The sequence below is a fragment of the Osmia bicornis genome, chromosome 2 (genome assembly GCF_907164935.1).
Source record: "Osmia bicornis bicornis chromosome 2, iOsmBic2.1, whole genome shotgun sequence".
Lineage (NCBI taxonomy): Eukaryota > Metazoa > Arthropoda > Insecta > Hymenoptera > Megachilidae > Osmia > Osmia bicornis.
In genome coordinates, this window is record NC_060217.1 from 7,766,801 (window position 1) to 7,788,608 (window position 21,808).

The window sequence follows — 21,808 nt, forward strand, 5'->3', positions numbered from 1 at the left end:
TTGTCCGTATATTTCACACTATAAATTGAATCGTGCCCCGTCCCCCCACCTCATTATATAGGGTTGGGTTGCGCTTTCAGGCTTAGGTATACAAAATATAAACTGGATCTAGGCCAAATCCCAATGAACCTTTCGTTCCTGTTGTACAATCGCGAACCCTTCGATGAATTGTGAGAAAATTTATTTGATGCTCTTCTCTTTTTTTTCTTCTTCTTTTAAATCGCAATTTACCAGTAGGAGCTACCGTTACGCTGTAATTTACAGTTTTTGGGTTCTATAATTTTCTTTTGGAACACTCGGTATATACAGGAAAAGTGTGATTTATTATACCTTGTAAATCGGTTGATATATTGGTTCTTCCAGGAAAGAACCAGTAATTTTATGTCGAGAATATTGATGAAGCGTTCATGTAGTTAATTTCTTCAAAATTTAAGCTTTAAATTTATATGCCATAAGTACCATTTTAAGGTACTTTTATGTCATCAAATCATATTAGACTTTCCATGTTTCATAATGTGAGAAATTTCATTTGTTCATTTCGATTGTTAGATTATTAGTATACTATTTAATACAAACAAAGGTTCGGTGTGTTTCATGTTAAAAATGTGTGAAAATTTCCGAATACGGTTAAACATTTATACATCGTAGTAGAAATTCTATTTTAAGCGTGGAACAGTACCGGCCTTCGCGAGTGCACCGCCCCGAAACACGAAACTTCCGTGGCGAACCGAATGTCACACTTCCTGTTCTACTCTATGAAACATTGAACGCAGAAAAAAAGATTTAATGAATTCGCTGCACCTTAGATTTCATTAACAGATGGCATGTTTAATTCATCTCAAACTCACGTTTCATTAGATAAACAAAAATTTAATCTACAAACTCGAATATACAGGATCTTCCAAAAGTGGTGAGTTCGCGTAAAAGAAATAGATAAAAATTATGGTATACATTTTTTTTGCAAATAACTTTATGTTTGAAAGAAATCATTTTTAAAACTAATTAACCACATGCTTAAACTTATAAGCATTACTATGTAAGAAAAATGTATTTAAAAAAGCATGTAATTTTTATAAACTGCTGTTGATTTTGTGAATATCAATAACTGCATGGTTTATAAAAATTAATGTAGTTCACCCTAAATGTTTAAAAGAACCTGATAGGTGCTCATCTTCGATTCGATCTGATTTTCAAGCACTGACAGATGCTTTAGAAAACTATTTCCGTTCCGTTCTACGCAACCACCATTGTTGCACAAAGGGATGCACGAAATCGGATCAGCGAAATAATCCTTTCTGTCTGAAATCTTTTTGGCGAGGGAATCGTGAAATGTAAACTCGGGTAAGTGTGCAACCGGCTCTGGAACTTGAAAATGGAGATCACAAAACGCATTTCTTCAGCTTAAATATCTACACGCAGGATTTACATAATCCGCGATTGACAGAAAAACCAGATTATGCATGCTGGAAGAGATTTTTCAATACGATCGATCCAGCCACCTTTATGACTGCTATTTACTCAATGAATAATATCCTCCTTAATCTGATTTTACTGACAATTATGTAAGAGACAAAATAGGAGAAGAAAATCCCGATGAATTTTCTTCTATATAAGAATATCACATAACAATAATGTTATAGTGCCATTCATAAATTTTTTATTTGTTTACTCTTACTCTTTTGATAATATTTCATTATACTTGTTTGTCATCATAATTTTAAGAATCTGATATTTGTGATTGGGTAAGTTGAAAAATTCCTAATAACATGGTTGATGGATTTCTATGGAAGTCTACGCGTCACCCACATATGGCTGACGTGGCGCTTAATCTATTAACAGAGGAAAGGCTGGTGCATTCTAATTTATTGTACTATCTGTTACAGGCACTGGTTTGGAATATATTAAACGTAAGGTCAGCATTATCTGCAAGGATATACCACCAACAGTCATTTATACTTCCGTTTATTTAAAATGCCTCGACAAAGGCAAAAAGTTGAAGTGAAACAATTTCAACTTGTTTGGTTCTTTCAAGGAGTTTATAGAAAAAAACTTTTTATAACTTAGCTTTTAAAAAAAACTCAAGTCATTTAGTTTAATTTAAAAAAATTTATTGCGTTTTACAAGGGATGCTTTTTAGATCTGCTACTCTACTTCTACTTGAAGATTACTATCGTCCCAGTTGCTTTACTACATGCTCTCGAGTTTGGTTCTTCCATTATCTGAAAAGCCATTTACGAAAAGGGGTACGTTTCCCTATTAATTCGTATAATCGACGTTTCATAGTCTCGTCGACGCGTGCATAAACGAGGTACGTTGAATGTTGCATGCTCATCCATCAGGCCACCCTCGCAAATTTCCGGAACATTTCTATTACGCTACGTGCCCTGGGATTTACTTTCGCGGAGCTGTTGAAATAACAGGGCCCGGGTAGTCAAGGATCAACGAGCACGAATGTAGAACTCGGTGGCTGGCGCGCGCGTTCTCATCGTTCGTCCAATAGGTTCACCGAGATGGCTGGTTCGCGTACGCGCAGCCGCATAAAAGCATAGACGTATACGTGTTGAGGGAACACGCAACTGGCACACGCGCTCCCCCGGCATATGGCGCGCACGGTCCCCCTTTTCAATTCAGGGGGAGCAGAAACGAGGGGGCTGCGGCGCGTGCTCAAAATCCCCACCACCTCTTCCCTCTTCGCACAACACGCGTTTCCCCCTCGCTCTCCTCTTTCGTCGCTCTCTCTCTCTCTCGCCCTTACGCTTCATCGGCGTACGAAGCAGCCCTCCGGTCTCGCTCTACGGTGCGGCAAAATGTTGAAACCTAACCCATCTATCGGATGTCCGCGCTCATTCTGAACGCGGACGCCATGCGGTGCGTAGCACGGAGGTCTGATCAGGAACGGGAGCTGCGTTAAAAAGTGAGACCGATGTCGGATGCCGAGCAACTATCGGCTACGGTGTCGAAGAAACCCCGGTAGCTCGAAGGAATTCGGCTAGTTCGACCAGTTCATTCGCGGAGTGAGTTCAAATGTGAGAATTTCGCGTCCCGTGGGAGTACATTCCAGTGAAGTTGATCGTTTCATCGTCACTGTTGATACTGTGACCTGTAGATCCTGGAAAATCGTGATGTAATCGAAGTCTCAGACTGGTTCGGTTGCTTTCTTTGTCCGCTGGGACGAGCACCGTGAACGGCGCGTGCTTAAAACCCCCACCGTCTGTGCTCTCTACCCCTTTTCCACTGTGGTCGCTGCTAGCGTTTGTCCGTGTCACTTCGTGGCGTGGTAAAATAACGAACGGAAGGGTTTCGCTGCAAGTTCTGGAAACTGACCGCCATGCGGAAGGTGACACGGTGGTTTCAGCCGGAACAATGCCACTCCGATCGGTAGCGAATGTCGGGTGTCGAGAGTTTTAATGGAGCTACGTCGGTGATACTCGTGACACTCGCTTCGAACGTACTCCAAATGTTGAAGTTTTAAGAAATATCGAACTGTACACGCGATCAGTGCCTTATAATATTGAAGAATCTGTGACCTTAGTCGAACGACGAAAGTTGCTTGCCAGTGCCTTACACAATATCGAATACAGATGAATCGATATGTAACAAGTGTTAAAACGTGAACGATGGTTATTCGTATCGTTATAGTTCGTTAAGGTCGTTTAGACTTCGAAGTCGTTCAAGTGCTTTCCTTGTAAATAGAAGCATTCAACTGGTGCTATACGATTCCTTATGAAATATTGTGATAACACGACTCAGAGATCTCGATTCGGAACGTTGAAGGGATGGATGAAGAATAGTAGATTCGATTCTTCTTGCTTCAATTCTGTCCGAAATCGACGACAGTCCGGAGATATCCCGACGAATAATTTCCAAGGAGTCGACGACCGTCGCGGAGAAGAATAGACGGTGACCTCATGCTTTACTTAAGCCGTTGTGACCGACAACGAGACAATTGGATCTTGGTTCGGGTCATCAGCTTCGTCGTTTGGTAGAGAAAGAGCCCATGGTCTATCGAAAGCTTCTGAGAGATCGTAACAATCAAAAACTTATTTCACCAGTCATTGAACACACGCTGTTGTACCTGCTAAACTGTAAGAATCCCTAAAGTATTTAAGCGACCCCAGTGAAGGTACAAAACTTCGTTACAAATCTGTGCATAAACCGTTCCATTTAAGTCTACCAACCAAGTGATATTACAAAAGAATACAAGTATCATTGACAATCAACTTTGATGATCACCAGCAAGATATTCCGACCCAGATCTAAACGTCAAATCGAACAGCCTGACCATCTGTGTCGATGATCATCCTTGTCATCGAGGGGAGACCGCGTTTTATTTATAAGTCCACCAATTAGATTTGTCCTCGAAAGGCATTAGAGTCGATAAACAACTGGTCGACTTTGCTATTCTCACGACACAAATTAGCTTTGGCTATCGCTACGATAGAAGATCGCTCGTTTCATATCGCGAGTTAAATATTTCATATCGACGTATATCGGTAGTTTGTTATTTTATTGAATGACAGAATCTATCCCGGCGCGATCAACATGACTACCATGGGTGTCACTGTGTTCTGCAACAGGGTGCAGATCAACAGCAACGATCAGGAGCAACTGATGTTGCTTAGGACGTTGCAGGACAACGAGAGCAACATAATCGGCAATCAGCCTCACCTGATAGTAGCGAAGAATAATAACAACAGTAACCCCAGCCCGTCGATCGTTCTGCCGCCTTACGACCCATCCAGACTGAAGAAACACGGGAAGAACGGTCAACCGCCGCCGGTCGCCGTTGCCCGTAGGAACGCCCGCGAGAGGAATCGCGTTAAACAGGTGAACAATGGTTTCGCGACTTTGAGACAGCATATTCCCAGTCACATCGCTGCCGGTTACGGGGACCGTGGCAAGAAACTGTCGAAAGTGGAAACCCTGAGAATGGCCGTGGAGTACATTAGGGGACTTCAAAGGTTGCTCGCCGAAGCTGACGGGGTTGAATACGATTCGAATGCCGGTGCCGCACAGTGTATCCCTTCTCCAACCAGCAGCATCGTTTCGTCGAGTCACAACGGATCCGGCGAGCGACTTATCCTTGAGGACGATGTTCTTGCCGTCGAGGAGGAGGACGGCGAGCAATTGGAGGAGGAGGATGATAATGGGAAGCAGAAAGCTACGTCCAGGTAAGTTTTTCTTTCGCTTTTCTTGCGACTTTCGTTGAATTAACGCGAGACACCTTCGGATGGTTTAAGATGACGCTTTTAACGATGTTGCAGATTGTCACCTAATCGAACAGCTGTTACGTCCCCGCGTGATTATTACGCGTCCTCGGTGGGCGACGAAGAGAACCTCGAACCGAGGACCGTACCGAACCCACAGAATTTCTCGAGGTTATCCCCGAACTCGGCGGCATCGCCACCCTCGGAGTATTACGGGCAAAACGAGGAGAACCTGGAACCTCAGATCCTGTCCCCGTACAGTGGCGCCGGGGACAGTGAAGAGGGTGCAGCCACTGTTTACGCGGCGAGTCCGGAAACCTTTTCCGGGGCTCTTTATTATAAGCAGGAGATCACCGAATCCGGTGAATTCATGGACGTCGTCAGCTGGTGGGAACAGGAGCAGGGCAGGCTGGTTCATCAGCAACACGCCCAACGCCTCACGCACGTCTAACAAAAGGTTGGTGTCTTATGCTTTACTACTGTCCTTCTGTGGCTTCCTTCTTTTTTATGGGCAACGGTTGGTAATATGGAATTGAACAATACGATTAATTTCACCCATTTGTTGGTTATATTGTTAAAAGAAATTGTTGGATCATTTAAATTAAAGCTAAATTTTACCATTTTAGCAGATTTAAACCCTTAAACAGCGAAGTTTGGGTCAATCGAGCCCTAAACTTACAAAATATATCTAAGGATATTAATTTCAAGTTAAATCTATAATTTTTAAAAATCACCTCAAAATGGTATATTTTTTTAATAAATTGCAAAATGTATTTTTCTGCTTTACATTTGTATATAGCACAGTTTTAATGTTGCATTTCGACCCAAATATTTATTTCCATTGAAACAAGATTTTGTTAGGGGACCAATCAGTATTTTGGGAAGGGTCCACTCTGGCCCCTACTCTGTTACGTCAACGAGTTAAGCACGCATTACGATCGAGTAAACCGGATGAACAACAATAGAGTTCTCTCGTAACGTTGTTTCGCGTTCGTAAAACTCGCACGGTCCTCGTGGAAGAGTTCTCGTTCAAGTACTTAAAGTGGCTTGAAAGCGACGATGCTGTCGATCGGAGCGACGCACGTGACAACTACTCCGAGGAAGCGTCGCCAAGTGGAAACCCGTGTTCGCTGTTTCCTCTCGAACACGTGCTCCCGAAAATAAACTTTACGCGCTGTAACCACTTTGCAAAGTGCGTGCCGACGTGACACTTGGACGCATCCTACGCTTGCCAGTTGAACACCCCAGGAAACATGTATCCAGCGATCACCCTGATCAATAGAAATTAAAAATGGTATACTAGCCCTTGCAACAAATTTTTTCAATTTTATATTAGTCCATCGAAGTGTTATTTTCTCGATATGTGAAAGATTTTCATTTGATCGAGACACCGTATATTTAAAGATTTCGTAAATGTAGGTCACTTTTAACCCATCTCCATTGTTCAGGGGTTGAAAAAATGGGAAACGTTCCGGTTTCCTCCGATCTTTACTTTATTCGATCGGTCGTCGCGTGTTAAAGAGAGCAGTCTAGTGTAGACTGGCATTTATCTGTTGATAAGATTACACAAAAGTGTACTTACGCCAAAGAAGAATCTGTTTTCTTGAAACGAACACGTGTCAGGGAAATTTCAAGTTCACGCTACCTTCGTGCCGTTTCGAAACGCTGCTACTGAAGGCAGAAACATCAAAAGCGGGCACCCACAAACGGAAGTGGTTCACGGTTTTGCCATATGTTAGGTATCCTCTTCGAAATATCTCTCGTCCAGACCTTTCCCAATCTTTGTCGCTTTGAAATTCCTCGTTATTGATCCGTTTCCTTTTGACTGGATCAGGCATATGCTCTTCTTTTTTGGATAAACTATCCTCTATTTTCCCAAGGTTTCCCCTTATGGACGTTATTATCTCCGACAGAATATAATTTTGTAATAAATCGTTTGTGTTAAATTGAGGTGCGTCTTTCAAACGTTTATATCTTCCATAATTCGATTTTGTTATATTCTTGAAAAACAATATTAGAAACTAAATTAATTCCAATTAATCGATATAAAATTAACAAATTAACATGATTCTTACATTCAACATTTTTTCTTTTTTCGATAAATTTCAGAAGAATTGTTACATGTAATAAATTAAATTTGAGAAACGTCAAATAATTGTCACAGAATTTCAATTCTTCTTCTGAAATCGTTTAAATTGGTTGTAGTTAGCGATACAGACGCTGACGGAGTTTCAGGGCAGAAATCGAAAAAAAGTATTGGCAGAGCGTGCAGTCGTGGAGCCACAAATAGAAATCATGATTTCCTTAGAAACGTGCGTAACCCACGTGCCATGCAACCAGTCAGATATAATATTTGATGCATGTGCACATATCGGCACTCGAGACGACCATAAGGCGACAGAAGCTTTCGTATTCTTAACATATGGGTGGCGAAGCAAGCGGCCTCTCGTCGTTAAAAAAACCAACACGAAAACAGTTCAAAAACTTCTGTTCCTTTAAGTCCAGCCTATTTCGATTTCATTATAACATCATATAATATCAACGTGTTAAATTGTTGCAAAATAAAAATTATGCTAATTTCCAAATTATCCACGCCAAATTAAAAAAAAAAACATGAGAAACAAATGTAACAAATTTTAATCTTATACTAACTTTTTTCTAGTTTTTGATTTGTATTATTTCTTTTGGAACACTGTGTATGGCTACGGTTTTCAAAGCCATTCAAAGCGTTCAGTTTTGTTGCCATATGGACAGTAGCACTTTGATTAAGAAACTTTAGCATAACGGCTACCATATGTCAAATAGTACATTCGTGGACAACATTTCGTTTTTCGAGACACTAACGAAGTGCGCTCGAACATTTATAATTATTATACTGCTCGACACTTTGTCCGTCAGATCACCCGTGTCTAGATGACGCATGAATTTCAGAGAACGATCTTAACCAATTATAGACAATTCTTCTAATACCAGGTCATTTTAAAATACTTGGTATATTTTTCTATAATTATCACTTAAGTAAACAGATTAAATCATTAATGTCATTTTCTTCTACTAAATATATTCTTTTAATTGTTTTACTAAATGGTGTATGTATCATTTGAAAAATTTAATTGGGGCATATCTTTTATAATCTTTCGAAGTAAATAATAGTTTGATAAATATACAACTTGCAGGAGAATTTTTAATAATAAATATTTCAATTTGTCAAAGTTCTATTGGTATTGTTATAATTCAAAATTATATCTTTGCTATTTATTATTTAACATCTCCGATTCCATCAGTAAAATTTTATCAATATTCTCCTGCTAGATATAAAAAGAAACGGAAAATTGCAAGAGTTATAGATTCTACTGAATGTGTGATCATCAAAGTATTAATAAAATCATATTAAACACCGTGCAGGTTGAACGTGCGTTAAATTCTTCCATCAACGTAAACTTTCGCATTACTTGTAATTTAATTTCCATTCAGGTCGAAGTTTTATGAAACCGTTAACATGATTTCGTTCCTCTTTCGCTAACCCTTTAAAGTTTAAACGAACCTCCCTGAACGGCACAAATTAAAATGACATACCGGCTTTGCTCGAATCAACGACGCTCGATGGTTTCTTTCACAATTTTTTTATATTTTGTGAGACAATTTCGAAATACACCGAAGCCGTAGATTCTCGATGAAAGTAGTAATAAGATGTGTTTATCTTAGGAAATAAGAAGCCTGGTACGACGGTCCGACCGAGTAATTCTCGACAATTATAAAGTGAGGTCATCTACGAAATTTACGAGACGCGTCGCCGCGGCAAATTAATTTAATAAATTCCTTCCTTGGCTCCCGGTCACGTTGATATCGTCCCGTTGCTCGCGAGCCCATCGGCCTTCTTTTGACTTTTCTCTTTCCATCTTCGTTTCTTCTCTCTTCCTCTGTGTCTTAAGCGACCGTGTAACGAGCGCAGAGAAACTTTAACCCTTGCTTTAATAGCGATTATTCCTCTCAAATGACCGCGCCAGAAGCCGGAAGCTGGTTCGATGAAATTTCTTCTTGAAATGATGATTACGTGTGGATCTTAAAGGTATTTCTTACGCCAGATAAAAGCGGTTTAACGCGTTAAATGCCGCGCGAATCGATGGCATTACAAATGAATGAGAATTAATTTTTTTTAATTCTAGGTGGCATTAATATTATGCATTATTTTATAAGGTAGTCGTCGGAGAGATTAAATTGGAAAACGAAATGATTGCATTCTGAATAATTATAATTACGTGCGGCGTGGAGTGTTATATAGGCTATATAAATATTTTATTTGTAGCATTAAAATATTATTACTGGTATTCTTATTATTATTGTATTTTCATTGTCAAGAAGTACTTGAAATAGATGCCATAAAATTAAGATAAAATATTATTTTAAATAGAGAATGAAATTTTGAAAAATGAAATTATTTTATTTATAAGGAAATCACCTTAAAAACAATTGCAATTTTTTCATTACTCATTTTTAGTATTTTGAAAAATATGTTCGATCTAATTTTCGAAATGAGTATAAATAGTGAGTGGCTTTCAATTTGTATTTAAAAAACGAAATTGCACATCTCTATAATACTGATATTTTTTTCTGAGAAATGGTGTATTATTAGTTGGAACCTTACCAGTTAATCGACCGAATTTTTCTGAGAGGGCACATGATATACAGTTTTATGATCCCGTCTGCTTGTAAACGTTAGTTACAAATGCTGCCTTTTATCAAGGGTAAATGATACTATTAGCGGGAATTGTAATGAAATGGTGACAGATTGTTAATCTTTCGCATCGGAAGAAACAAGACCCATTAAATTTTACCGTTCAACAATAATCGTGCTAATTTGTTTAACGAGGCCTTTTTTGTGTTATTCGATGTTGAAACCCTCTTAAAAATTCTTAATTAAGGGATGACGTAATTAATGAGCAAGGTATTGGTGAAGGGGATTAACTCTGTTGTTAAATTGACACTTTCAACTGTCATGATTATTCATTAATTAATGTATCAACTAATTATTAATTATGAGGTAAATTAGATAGTCTGGATATACATATCATGATTTTAAGGAACTGGGAATTCGAAATTAGACAAGAAAGGAAATATGAATAACACATACGGTAACTTTCGAATATCAATATTTATTTCATTATTATTCTAAGACATTATACTACGTAGTGACTGTGTACACTGTACGTTGTTCCTTTCCTTGGACTTGTTCACGAGAAACAAAAGAATTTAAAGGTTTGTCATGCTGGTAACCCGCATGTCGGCTATCTTATCAATAAACATTACCAGCATGGTAATGTACGCTCACATTGGCGCCGAGGATTAAACCTTTTTCGCGAATAATATCTAATAATAAATTGTTTACGAATTCCCATCATTCGCTTTGTTTTTAAAATATCATTAGAAAAATTTTCACTTATTCTTTGCAAATATCATTTTATTTATGGTGCATTGAAAAGAAAAATTTTGCTAGTTACAATTCGTTAATATAAATAAAAATCAGAATTTATTCTAATTTAATTTTAATTTATAGGTGTAGTAATTATAATCAAAATTAAACAAAATTCAATTCTTCATAAAAATCTTTAAATCGTCTTCAGATTTGAAGTTGAAAAGGCTTAAGTAAATTATAATTAATTCTAATGCTTCTTCTTGTTCTTTGAAAGCACCGTTTCTCAAAAATGTCGGTATCGTTGATTAGTGACTTTCTGGTGCGATAAAATACAGCGAGTGTGAAGTAAAATAAAATTCCAGACGCTTTCCCGCCAAAGACTGCTCTTCGTTGGCGGTTCTTCTGCGTTCCAAAGTGTCCCTCTTCAAAATAATTTCCAGTCACGCCCCACCGCTGATAAACCAACGTCCTTACAGAGTGCTTTTCTCATTTCTTCTCGTTTTATCTAGAAACGATACGCCTCAAGGACTGCTTCTTAATGCATAATTAAAATACGTTCTGACTGGCTGTAACAAATTAGCAATTAAGAGGATTAGCAATTGTTTATGAATCAGACAGTTTGCTTTTGTGCACCTGTTAATTACCGTGTATTTAATTATGTGGGCTCGCTAATGGTTTAAAATAAAAGCACAATACATAAATTTTACGTAGACTATATATATTTCATTTGTTGTAAATCAAAGGATTTTGAAACAAAGAAAATCTAATATGATTTGATGACATAAAATTATTATAGAATGACATTGTAAACTTTATAAACATCACCTAATTAGTAAGGTATCATATTTCGACTTAATTAATAATTGTGAAAGTTTAAAAATATTAGAAATAATTATTAATTGAATAATTGTTTAAAAAATAATTTTATTAATGCAATCTACTGATAGTATCTTTATGACAGTAAAGATAGAGATTTTTGACAACACTTTTGTCACCATACGATGGGAAATTCTATGAATTTTTCTCGAATACGTGTATTTTTCCCACGATCTCCGGGGTCATGACAGCGCGTTTGCAAGATTCGCTTGTCCGTTTCCGCACTTAATTCTTGCTGATCCAGGTAAATAAGAATCTTCACAATAGCCAGGTGGGACAATGTCCTAATGTCATGCAGAATCTATCTTCCCTTCCCCTCAGAAGAATCTCGAAATCATTTGGATAGAACATGAAAACATATTTTTTCCGATAAATCATGAAGGGGAAGTTTTAGGGGTTCGGTTAAAATAACAATTCTTTGCTAAGAAACAGAATACTTACTGCTTACAAGTTGTAACTAATTAACCTCTTGTTACTTACTTTAAAAAATAATAGAGTAAGGAAATATAATGAAAAAATTGACTGTGAAATGAAAAAAAATACTGTGTTCCATAATTAATGCCATGAAATAGACTTAGTATTAAAATAAGGAAACCTGATGAATACCAAATAGTTTATGTATTATTTTAATTCAAAGATGTAACACCGAATTTGAATATTGTAACATAACATTACAATTTATATTTTATAATTTACCCTAATTAGAATGGGTGTTATTTTCGCCATTAAGGAAAGCAATATTGACTATTGGGCACTAATTTATTAATTTATATGTTTACTGTTACAGAGTCCACGCAGAACCTTGGACACAAAACCGGAGTGATCTCACAAAACAGGAACGAAGAGTTGCTTCCAAATAAAATTTCCATCGATTTCAAGTAACGATATCGTTCGTTAAAGCAGCAGGATATCGAAACCTGTACTTACGCACAAAGTACTTCGTTATATGTAGACAGCACTGCCTACAACGTCTTTCTACTTCAACTTCGTCTACCAACTGATGTATACATGTAGATCCAAGAAATTATTGACAAAATATTTTTATTTCAAAATTATTTCTACAGTAACTGCACTAATCTATCTGCTTAGCCCTTTTGCTGCGAATTACATGACTTACGAATCTTGTGAATTGTACTTATAACTGATACTATCAAACGTAACCTGTTAATCAGGAAAATTGTATTTATAGATCTGTCTATTAAAAAGCAGAATTAACGTCGAGTTATAATAGAATAAAATAAATAATTTACTGATCAAATTCTGAAGACTACTTTATAATTAACAATAAGAAACAGCTAATGTCGCAGCTAAAGGGTTAAATTATCTTGCACCAACTTCTCTTGTCAGTAAATGCATTAGGTTCCTCGTGTCTTTCACTTGAATAACGAGTTAATTCGTTTTCTCCAATTAACATACTAAGATACTCGTTATATGATACCTGCAATTGAATCGCGAGAAAATTATAAGTGTTAAATGGATTAAATTAAATCTAGAATAACTAGATTTGTAAAAATATTATTGGAAGATATAAAGAAACTGGAACTTTAAAACTGTTAAAAATATATCAACAGAAAAATGCATAAGTTTGCTTATCTTTTAAAATAATTATTATAACAAACTCGTAACAATTCTTCCTTGTGATTCAATGTCAGTAAACATTTAATACTTGTTAAGATTTTGATACCAAAAATAACGCACAGCTTAATAATTATAAACAGTAAAAGTAACAAAAAGAAAAAATAGTATTTCTTTTAATAAAATTTTAAGGTATCTACGAACAAGAGATTTTGTAAATATCTTAAAATCAAAAAGATAATTAGTTTCTAAAATAAACATTACACATTTGAAACATAGTTTAAAGACAAGAGGCAGTGTCTTCTCGTTGACGTTTAACAAATTTTTAAAAATAAGCAATAAATTTATACGTGGAAGTGATACAATCTCACTTATCCAAAATTATAAATTCTTTATCTTCCTTGTATTAACGTTATTCGAATAAATATCAAAAGGCAATATAAGATATTAAAATGTAAAATGAACAAAATCAAAGGGTTTGTACATAAGTACATACGTAAGTGCCTTAAGTAACGTTAAGATCAATCTAATTAAACTGATATAAACCTATTTTTTCTACTTAATAACTTTTTTGTAATGAATATTTAAGGAACATTTTTCGCTATTTATACGTACAATGTCGTCCATTAAACAATTAGGAAATAATGCAAAAGCAATACGCTTCGAGGAATGTAATTTCGCGTGCCAACGAGAAAGAAAATGTTATCCGTATTAATTGTATTATTATTTGTAATCAATTAATGTTAATTGTAATCAATTAACGACTAAGATGTCGGTCAGTACATGTTAAGTTAAGGGATACGCAAATCTAGACGAAAAATTGTACAGCATCGAGCATGGTAGACTTCCCCTTCCCACAACTCCCACTTCTTCCCATTGGTGGCTCAGGGGAAACTGACAATGTAAGGGGAAAGGGCCTTTAGCTAAGGGTGGGCATCCTTTGAGAGGGTGGTGGCTGGAATAATTTTGAACAACTTTTTCCTTTAAGAAAATGCTTGTTAAGGCTTAGTTTTTGAATTAGTAATGAAAAATACTAGAACGCTTATGATGCGCAGGCGCAGCTGCGGGAGTGTCGGCTACAAACCGACGCGGTGCCGAGTATGTAGTAGTTGGTTCGCAGCTACGGTCGAGCGCGGTTCTCTCCAACACTCCCGCCGCTCTAGTTGGCTAGTGCTTTTCATTAATAATTCAAAAACTAAGCATTAACGAGTATTTTGGTAAAGGAAAAAGTTGTTCAGAATTACCCCAGCTACCACCCTCCTAAAGGGGTGGCCATCCAACACTTGCGTACAAACGTGTATACTGATGAACTTGATTTGATATTTATTTTATTAATCATATTTTTTAATTATATATTAAATTTCATATTTAATAACTAAAAATTATATTTTTGTGTTTCTAAATCAATTTTAATATCAATATCGTCAAAATTAGGATTTTTAGGATTTTTGCTTCCCGTATATCGTCATTATCCCTATAAAAATCTACTTTGCTCGGTACTGTACAAATCTATGGTTCTCAGTCGTTCAGTATTAGGAGTACGTAATCAGAAACGAATTACTTAAATCAAAACTGTATGATCTTGTTAAAAATTCTACATCGACTTTTCCAATTAACTGTGTCTTAATTATAGAGATGGTGGTAGTAATATGGAATACTCATTTTGGTTTATGTTCTACAAAATCTCAGAATAACTGAAAATATTTCAGTAAAGTTTCCATAGCTGTAATTATTGTATATAGCTGAAAATTATGACAACCCATATTACTACCACCCCTCTTTCATTAGCCTAATGTACTTGATTATTTCTATTAATTTAATCAAACGCGAATTTAGTAAGTTAACGATGTAATTATGTTCTCTCGGAATTTAATTGTTTAAAAAATTTTAATATAGAAACGTTTATGCGATCATAGAGAGGAGAAAATTACATACGAGTCGTAAATTATTCGATAAATTCGTACGAAATATTGAGTAAAACTTTGTAAATACAAGTGCCTTGATTATATCTATAATGAACGTTTTTTTATTACTTGTATCTTCTGTAACAATTTTTACGAAATATTTAAAATACATTTTATTATTTATACGATTCCATTGTTTCACCACGTGAAACCTATCCTAACAATTATAAACGAAGAATCAATAAAGTTTTAAAGATTTTAGGAACACTGCATATAAAAAGCATTGGGAATATGAAAAACAACTTTTACTAATTAGTTGTTGTTACATTTTTTTCAATATAAAGATTTGTATTTGGATTTTCTTTAATTTATTCAACTCGTCCGTTGAACTTAAAGTCTTGTTGACGTAGGGAATAAATATAGAATACTTGGATGCCCATTGTTATTTCAGCAAGACATAAATGCATTTCTAATTAGCATTTTGTATCGTACAAAATATTTAACATTCATTTCCGTGACAAACAATTATCGGTATTTTTAGGAATTTAAAATACATGAAACATAAACATACGTTGTCCTTCTGCAAAACGTATAATATAATTTGCATAAATATTACAAATAAACAGATATTATCCCTCTATTAGAATTCCTTGATGTAAAATTTTATTTTTTCACTCCATTCTGATCCATAATACATATAATTTATGTTATGATGGCTAATGATAAATACGAGCACGTTTAGTCTATACTTTTACGTAAAAAAACATCGTACCATGTTTAGTATACTATTAAATTGCATTTTTACGATGCGTGTCTGTTGCTAGTGAACAATCGAGTTTGCCGGAAGTCTACGTAGCGCCGGTAGCGGTAATAAAGGTAAAATAAGGTGGTTGATTTGGCGTCCATCGATAACTTCGTAATTTCGTGAAATTGGTCCCGCTCAGCCAACTTCGACAAGGGGAAGTTCGTTCTCTTCATCTCTCTTTAACCATCGAACCCTCCTTGTATTTCTTTTTTCTTTTTTATCATTATCCTCGAGGGTCAATTTCCGGACACGTTCCACGCAGGGGGTGAAGCAGGTTGCTACGTCATTTCCGGAAGTACTCCTTTCCACCTCGATGACCGAACGGCGATCGTTATAACCGTCTTTTTGCCCGTTTACCCTTTATAGTACATTTTAGTAGCGTTTATTAACGATCGTAATATTCAGGTGTTATTGTAACTGACTTTTCACGAAATAAAAATAATAATGGAAATTGTATAATTTTCATACATAATAAAATTTTTATTTTATTAGTTTACTGTAGATGATAAAAGTATTGAAACACTCTGTTTATGTAAAAATAGAATTTATCGTACCTCAATAAGATTTGAGGTTTTTAAATTTTGAGATTTTAAGTTTAGTGTCAAGCACATATTGAAATTTTAATTATTAAATACAAAGTAGTTCATTTTCAAATTTCAAATTTCAAGCTACTAATTTACTGTGTTATGTTATTAACACAGGTATCTTATAATGTTATGCGAAGTAATATTTTTTCAATTATTTTCTTCTAGCCATTGAAGCATATCTAATTTGCGATAATGATCCCTCAGTGAACATTCAGTGCATTCATTTTACGTTTCAAATTTTAATTTCCTTTTAGGTTTTATTATACATATAATTAATGAATAACGTAAAATTATTCGAATGCAATATTAATTGGACCAGCCGCATAACATCGACCGGTAATGCAAATTTTATTTCCATATCATAAATGTGTATTTCACGTAATTATGATCAACTTACACTTGCATATGCCATATTGAAAATTTGTGACGCGAATATTGCACGAGGTCGTCGTATAATTAATTTAAAACCGCGGAATGTTTTTCATACGTGCGAATTGGTCGTATATAATCGAGAACATAAAAGGAGATCTTGCTTTAGTTCGTGAATTTTCACGACCGTAGTTTCACGTGTACAGATTTTCTTCAGAAGAATTTAACGTCTGTTTTGATTAAAATGGAATAAATACTGATTGCTTAGATACATGTAAATTACTGAAATTTGAAAATCTGTACACGAAAATGGAGGCAGTCACAATGGTCACGACGTATTGGCAAACAGCTGTGTTTTATTCGCTAATTGCCATTTCTACAACCTTGTTGGCAGTGTACTTATATATAGAAAATCTCCGAGTAGTTAGATTTGGAAATAAAATTCCAGGTACGTGCACCATAAAACAATATGGTTTTTAAGATTCTCATATGTTAATCAGTGTAGATGCAATATAATACATTTAATTTTTTATGTGGAACATAATTATTTTATGGAAAAATTTCATTTTTCAATTGCCTACACTTATTTTATATTGTACTTGAAATCTTAATAAATTACTAGTATATTATAGTTTCCATCAAATGCAATTAAAAAAATTGTAGAATATTTATATACAGATGAAAAATGATTTTTCACTCAATTAATATATAAAGGTTGACTAGGTCAATTTTCAATAAACTTTGATATTTTAATATTTCAGGACCAAAAACAGTGCCAATTTTAGGAAATGCTTTATTAACAGTAGGTTTGCACCCAAATCAGGTGTTAGACTTTTTGATTCAACAAGATGTTTATGGACCTGTAGTACGCGCTTTCCTTGGAACGAAATTAATTGTCTTCATGTATCATCCTCGTGATTGTGAAATTATTCTTAACAGTTCTGTTCATATAGATAAAGCTCCAGAATACAGGCAATATATATTTTTATATTTAACCCTTTCGACTCTGGTGAGACAAATACGATTCAATAAATGTAAGTAACCTTTTTATTTCTTTTTATAGATATTTCAAACAATGGCTGGGAGACGGTCTGCTCATTAGCACAGGTGAAAAATGGAGAACACACAGAAAAATCATAGCACCGACGTTTCACTTAAATGTTTTAAAGACATTCGTTCCATTGTTTTATCAGAATAGCAGAGATCTAGTTATACGTCTACGAGATCAAGTGGGAAAAGAGTTTGATTGCCACGATTATTTATCTGCAGTCACTGTTGATATTTTATTAGATACTGCCATGGGTTTAAGGGATACTGAAAAGCATAAAACTGGCTACGATTATGCGATGGCTGTAATGAAGTAAGTGTAACTTTTAATACTAACAATAAGAGCCTTCTGTCTTTCTTTTCTTTTATTCTAATCTTGTGCAAACGGTGTAAGTGACATTTATAAATTTATATTCTAATTTTAATTCTTTTTTATCTGACAGAATGTGCGACATAATTCATCGTCGACAATTCAATATACCTTTGCGATACGACTTCCTCTTTAACGTTTCAAATATGTCGAGAGAGCAAGAGAAGTTGCTTGGTACCATTCATGGTCTAACCTCCAAAGTTATTCAAAGAAAGAAAGAAGAAGCTTACAAAAGTATTTGCTCAAATATCGGGCAAAAGCAAAAGAAACCTAACGAAACCGAATCGAGTCAAGAAAATAAAGAAACTAGTGAATCAAATCCAAACAGAAAGAATGAAGGTCCTGTAAGAATGCACTATGTCAGAGATGATCTTGATGACATCGATGACAATGATGTGGGCGAGAAAAAAAGACTTGCTTTCTTGGATCTTATGCTTGAATTATCGAGAAATGGCGCAGGACTGACCGACGAAGAAATCAAAGAGGAAGTTGATACCATAATGTTTGAGGTAATGAAATCATTAATATTTCATTCAAAATTAATATGTCGTTTTACAAAGTCTACCTGTACGTTCGCGATCAAATCAAGTTTCCCTAAAAAAAGAAATAGAGGTACAAGGGAAACAAAAATTTTTTAAATCATAATTTTAACGATATTAATATTAAAAATGATTTAGAAAATTTAGTATATTATTAAGAAATATGTATAATAAATAAATATCAATTCACATTTTCCCGCGTAAACGTTTATACGCAAAGGGCAGAGGGGGGGGGATTACAGACCTATATATTGTATATATGAGGCTCCTTTCGGTACATCGTCATTTTCCCCGGGGATGCCTATGGCTAAGTTCAAGAATCCAGGGCATCGCCATTTTTCCTGAGGTAGCTTGATTTGATCGCAAGTGTACTTATTTTCTTTTCTGTCATTTTCAAAGAGCTTCAAATTAAATATACTTTTCAACATATTTTAAATTATTAATATAATATATTAGAAAATTTTTGGATACCTCATTTAAATACTATATGTTTTAAAATTTAACTTCTGGTGCTCAAAAGGATCATATATTTTTATTTAAAACTGAATACTCTTCAATTTTACACTATTTTCAATGCAATAATTTATAAACGTTCGTCACAAATATACAGATTTGAACATTTGCTGCTCATGTTAGTGTACAATTTTTAGTAAAAATAGTATCACCTTAAACGTAACAAAAATATGCGTTTAACTTTAAACAAAAACAAATTTTTTGCAGAGTAAAATATAAGATACTTACGAAAATATTTATAATAATACTGTATGTATTCTCCAGGGGCACGACACTACGGCTGCAGGTTCCAGCTTCGTTCTCTGTCTACTTGGAATTCATCAAGACATTCAAGTGAGTATGAAAAGAGGAAACACTTTTACAATTTCTTCTATTTTTTAACTATACAGATTTATTAATTTAAATCTACTGATAATGCATACTTTGAATACTGTATGAGATGACCGTGCGAGAAATATACATCATTAATTATTTCAACGTTGCTAAGTAAGCTATTAAATCACTGCGGTCCTTCGCTTTCTTAATTCCATTGAATACCATTCTTGTGCCTGGAATGAATTGCCTAGGGAACTCTAAATATTCATTTAAATTCTTCTCGTCCCATACAATGCCTTTGGTTCTCATCGACTCGGTGTAGTTGAATCCAGTAGCAGCTAAATTTATAATCTTTCATAAATAAATCATTCATTGAATGTAAGAGAAAGTACAGAGTAGAACATTAATTCTATCGATTTATGAAAGGAATAGAAAAAATATTAGTTCGGCAAGCTAGACGATATCAAGATGAATGTTTGATTAATTTCAAATATTATCTATGATAATAAAAAGTACGTTTAAATTAACAAGGATAATTAAGAAAAATGGAATGTTATAAGAAAGGTATCTTTTTGAAAAATAAACTGTATAGGTGCCATTTAAACGATTGTAAAAATATTGCTATAATAAAAATTCCTTTGAAAAACATTTGCATAACCTGTATAGCTCTACATAAAATGAAGATTAAAAGAAAAACTTGCATAAATGATGTACACCATTTTTTGTAATGGAACTATTTAAAAATTAATGTTTGAAGAATATAGTGTACATACTGCCAGCGGTTCTGCCCATTATTCCCTGAAGATTCGGACCTACTTTGTGCTTTCCATCTTTACTAATAGGATGACAGACAGCACACATTTTCACAAATAACTGCTTTCCATTCTCTGCATCTCCCATTCTAATAAAAAGTGCCTATAGTGTGTTAAACTTATACAAATTTGTATACAAATTACTCGTTTAATAATCGAATGATAATAATCTATTCCTCCTGAAATTAGATATTAATCAATTGCTTGAAGTTTCTTTAATAAGGAGTTCTTGTTCGATCCGATTTCTCGCCAGACATTACTATTTTCCATTTTCATTTGTTTCATTTCAAATTATTACGTGTCAGCACTTTGGAATACTTATTTTAATACAAAATTTAATATTTGTGTTTCAGGATCGTGTTTACGAAGAATTAGAAGAAATTTTCAAGGGTTCAGATAGACCCTGCACATTTCAGGATACTGTAGAGATGAAATATTTAGAAAGAGTTATTTTAGAAACATTGAGACTTTTCCCACCGGTACCAGCAATTGCGAGGTTGCTCAATGAAGATGTTAAAATAGGTACATTTTGTATAATAAATAATGTAATGGTCAGATTGCAAATTTTGCAACATCCTTTCTTCTAACAATAAAAATGATTAAAAAATTTTTTATTTTGTTAGGTATATTTTAGACATTTTTCATCTTTTAAACATATTATTTTACATCAAATGTCAATTTTCAAAATAATATCTTTTTTAATCAACAGCTTATATTCTTTGGTAAAGAGTAATTGACCAAATGAAATTGTGCATTCTCTTTCAGTTACTGGAAATTATGTGTTACCAAAGGGTTGTACGGTTTTAATTTCACCATACAGGGTTCATCGATTACAGGAATTTTATCCTAACCCCGACGAATTTAACCCTGACAATTTCTTACCAGAACGAATGCAAACTAGGCATTATTATGCATTCATTCCTTTCAGTGCAGGGCCTAGGTGAGTAACGAAGATGAGAAAAGTTTTCATTAAACAAAGTAATTTTTCTCACTTAAAAATAAATTACTGAAGATGTGGTATGTTTCTAACAAATCAAGGTGGTCCAACTTCATAAACGATAGTGGATTAATTAAAAAAATGGATGGAAAAAAATCATTTGAATTACGTTTTCTACAGGTCATGCGTGGGAAGGAAGTATGCAATGTTGAAGTTGAAGGTTTTATTGTCGACGATCCTGCGGAACTACAAGATCCTGTCGGATCTTCCAGAAAAGGACTTCCGGTTGAAGGTTGATATTATTCTTAAAAGAACGGACGGCTTTCGGGTAAAAATCGAGCCACGAAACAAAAGCAGTCAAGACGTCCACGTTTAAAATCAAGTTCTCAGTTATTATTTAAGTTGTATATCCTGATTGTAATAAACAATGAAATACTTCATAATTGTAAACAGAAATACCAAAACAGTGAAACAGATGTCTGTTATACCGAAAGGAGATTATGCTATTTAATTAGAATAATAAATTTTTAGAAGGTAAT

General features: G+C 34.7%; 3 protein-coding genes across 3 annotated transcripts; 2 read left to right on the forward strand and 1 right to left on the reverse strand.

Annotated features, from left to right (window-relative positions):
* The first annotated feature begins 2,761 nt into the window (after positions 1-2,761).
* LOC114876110 lies at positions 2,762-15,163 on the forward strand. Its single transcript, XM_029187188.2, has 3 exons — positions 2,762-5,171; positions 5,265-5,664; positions 12,284-15,163. Exons 1-2 carry the CDS (start codon positions 4,543-4,545, stop codon positions 5,656-5,658), a joined length of 1,023 nt encoding a protein of 340 aa, XP_029043021.1. The 5' UTR covers positions 2,762-4,542; the 3' UTR covers positions 5,659-5,664; positions 12,284-15,163.
* Positions 15,164-16,933: 1,770 nt separating this feature from the next.
* Positions 16,934-21,646, forward strand: LOC114876108 (cytochrome P450 4g15-like). The gene is made up of 8 exons (XM_029187187.2): positions 16,934-17,184; positions 17,498-17,708; positions 17,800-18,096; positions 18,227-18,662; positions 19,470-19,538; positions 20,686-20,854; positions 21,098-21,272; positions 21,450-21,646. Exons 1-8 carry the CDS (start codon positions 17,046-17,048, stop codon positions 21,643-21,645), a joined length of 1,692 nt encoding a protein of 563 aa, XP_029043020.2. The 5' UTR covers positions 16,934-17,045; the 3' UTR covers position 21,646.
* LOC114876111 (cytochrome c, testis-specific-like) lies at positions 19,674-20,420 on the reverse strand. The gene is made up of 2 exons (XM_029187189.1): positions 20,294-20,420; positions 19,674-19,858 (listed from the first exon to the last, which is right to left on the reverse strand). Exons 1-2 carry the CDS (start codon positions 20,418-20,420, stop codon positions 19,674-19,676), a joined length of 312 nt encoding a protein of 103 aa, XP_029043022.1.
* Positions 21,647-21,808: the final 162 nt, after the last annotated feature.

Excerpts from the sequence above, each read along its gene's own strand:
- LOC114876110 (XM_029187188.2), top strand. The coding sequence starts at position 4,543 with ATGACTACCATGGGTGTCACTGTGTTCTGCAACAGGGTGCAGATCAAC. Across the intron at positions 5,172-5,264 it reads AAGCAGAAAGCTACGTCCAG|ATTGTCACCTAATCGAACAG; the intron begins GTAAGTTTTTCT and ends ACGATGTTGCAG.
- LOC114876108 (XM_029187187.2), top strand. The coding sequence starts at position 17,046 with ATGGAGGCAGTCACAATGGTCACGACGTATTGGCAAACAGCTGTGTTT. Across the intron at positions 17,709-17,799 it reads GATAAAGCTCCAGAATACAG|ATATTTCAAACAATGGCTGG; the intron begins GCAATATATATT and ends TTCTTTTTATAG. Across the intron at positions 18,663-19,469 it reads TTGATACCATAATGTTTGAG|GGGCACGACACTACGGCTGC; the intron begins GTAATGAAATCA and ends TGTATTCTCCAG.
- LOC114876111 (XM_029187189.1), bottom strand. The coding sequence starts at position 20,420 with ATGGGAGATGCAGAGAATGGAAAGCAGTTATTTGTGAAAATGTGTGCT. Across the intron at positions 19,859-20,293 it reads AATGGGCAGAACCGCTGGCA|CTGCTACTGGATTCAACTAC; the intron begins GTATGTACACTA and ends TTATAAATTTAG.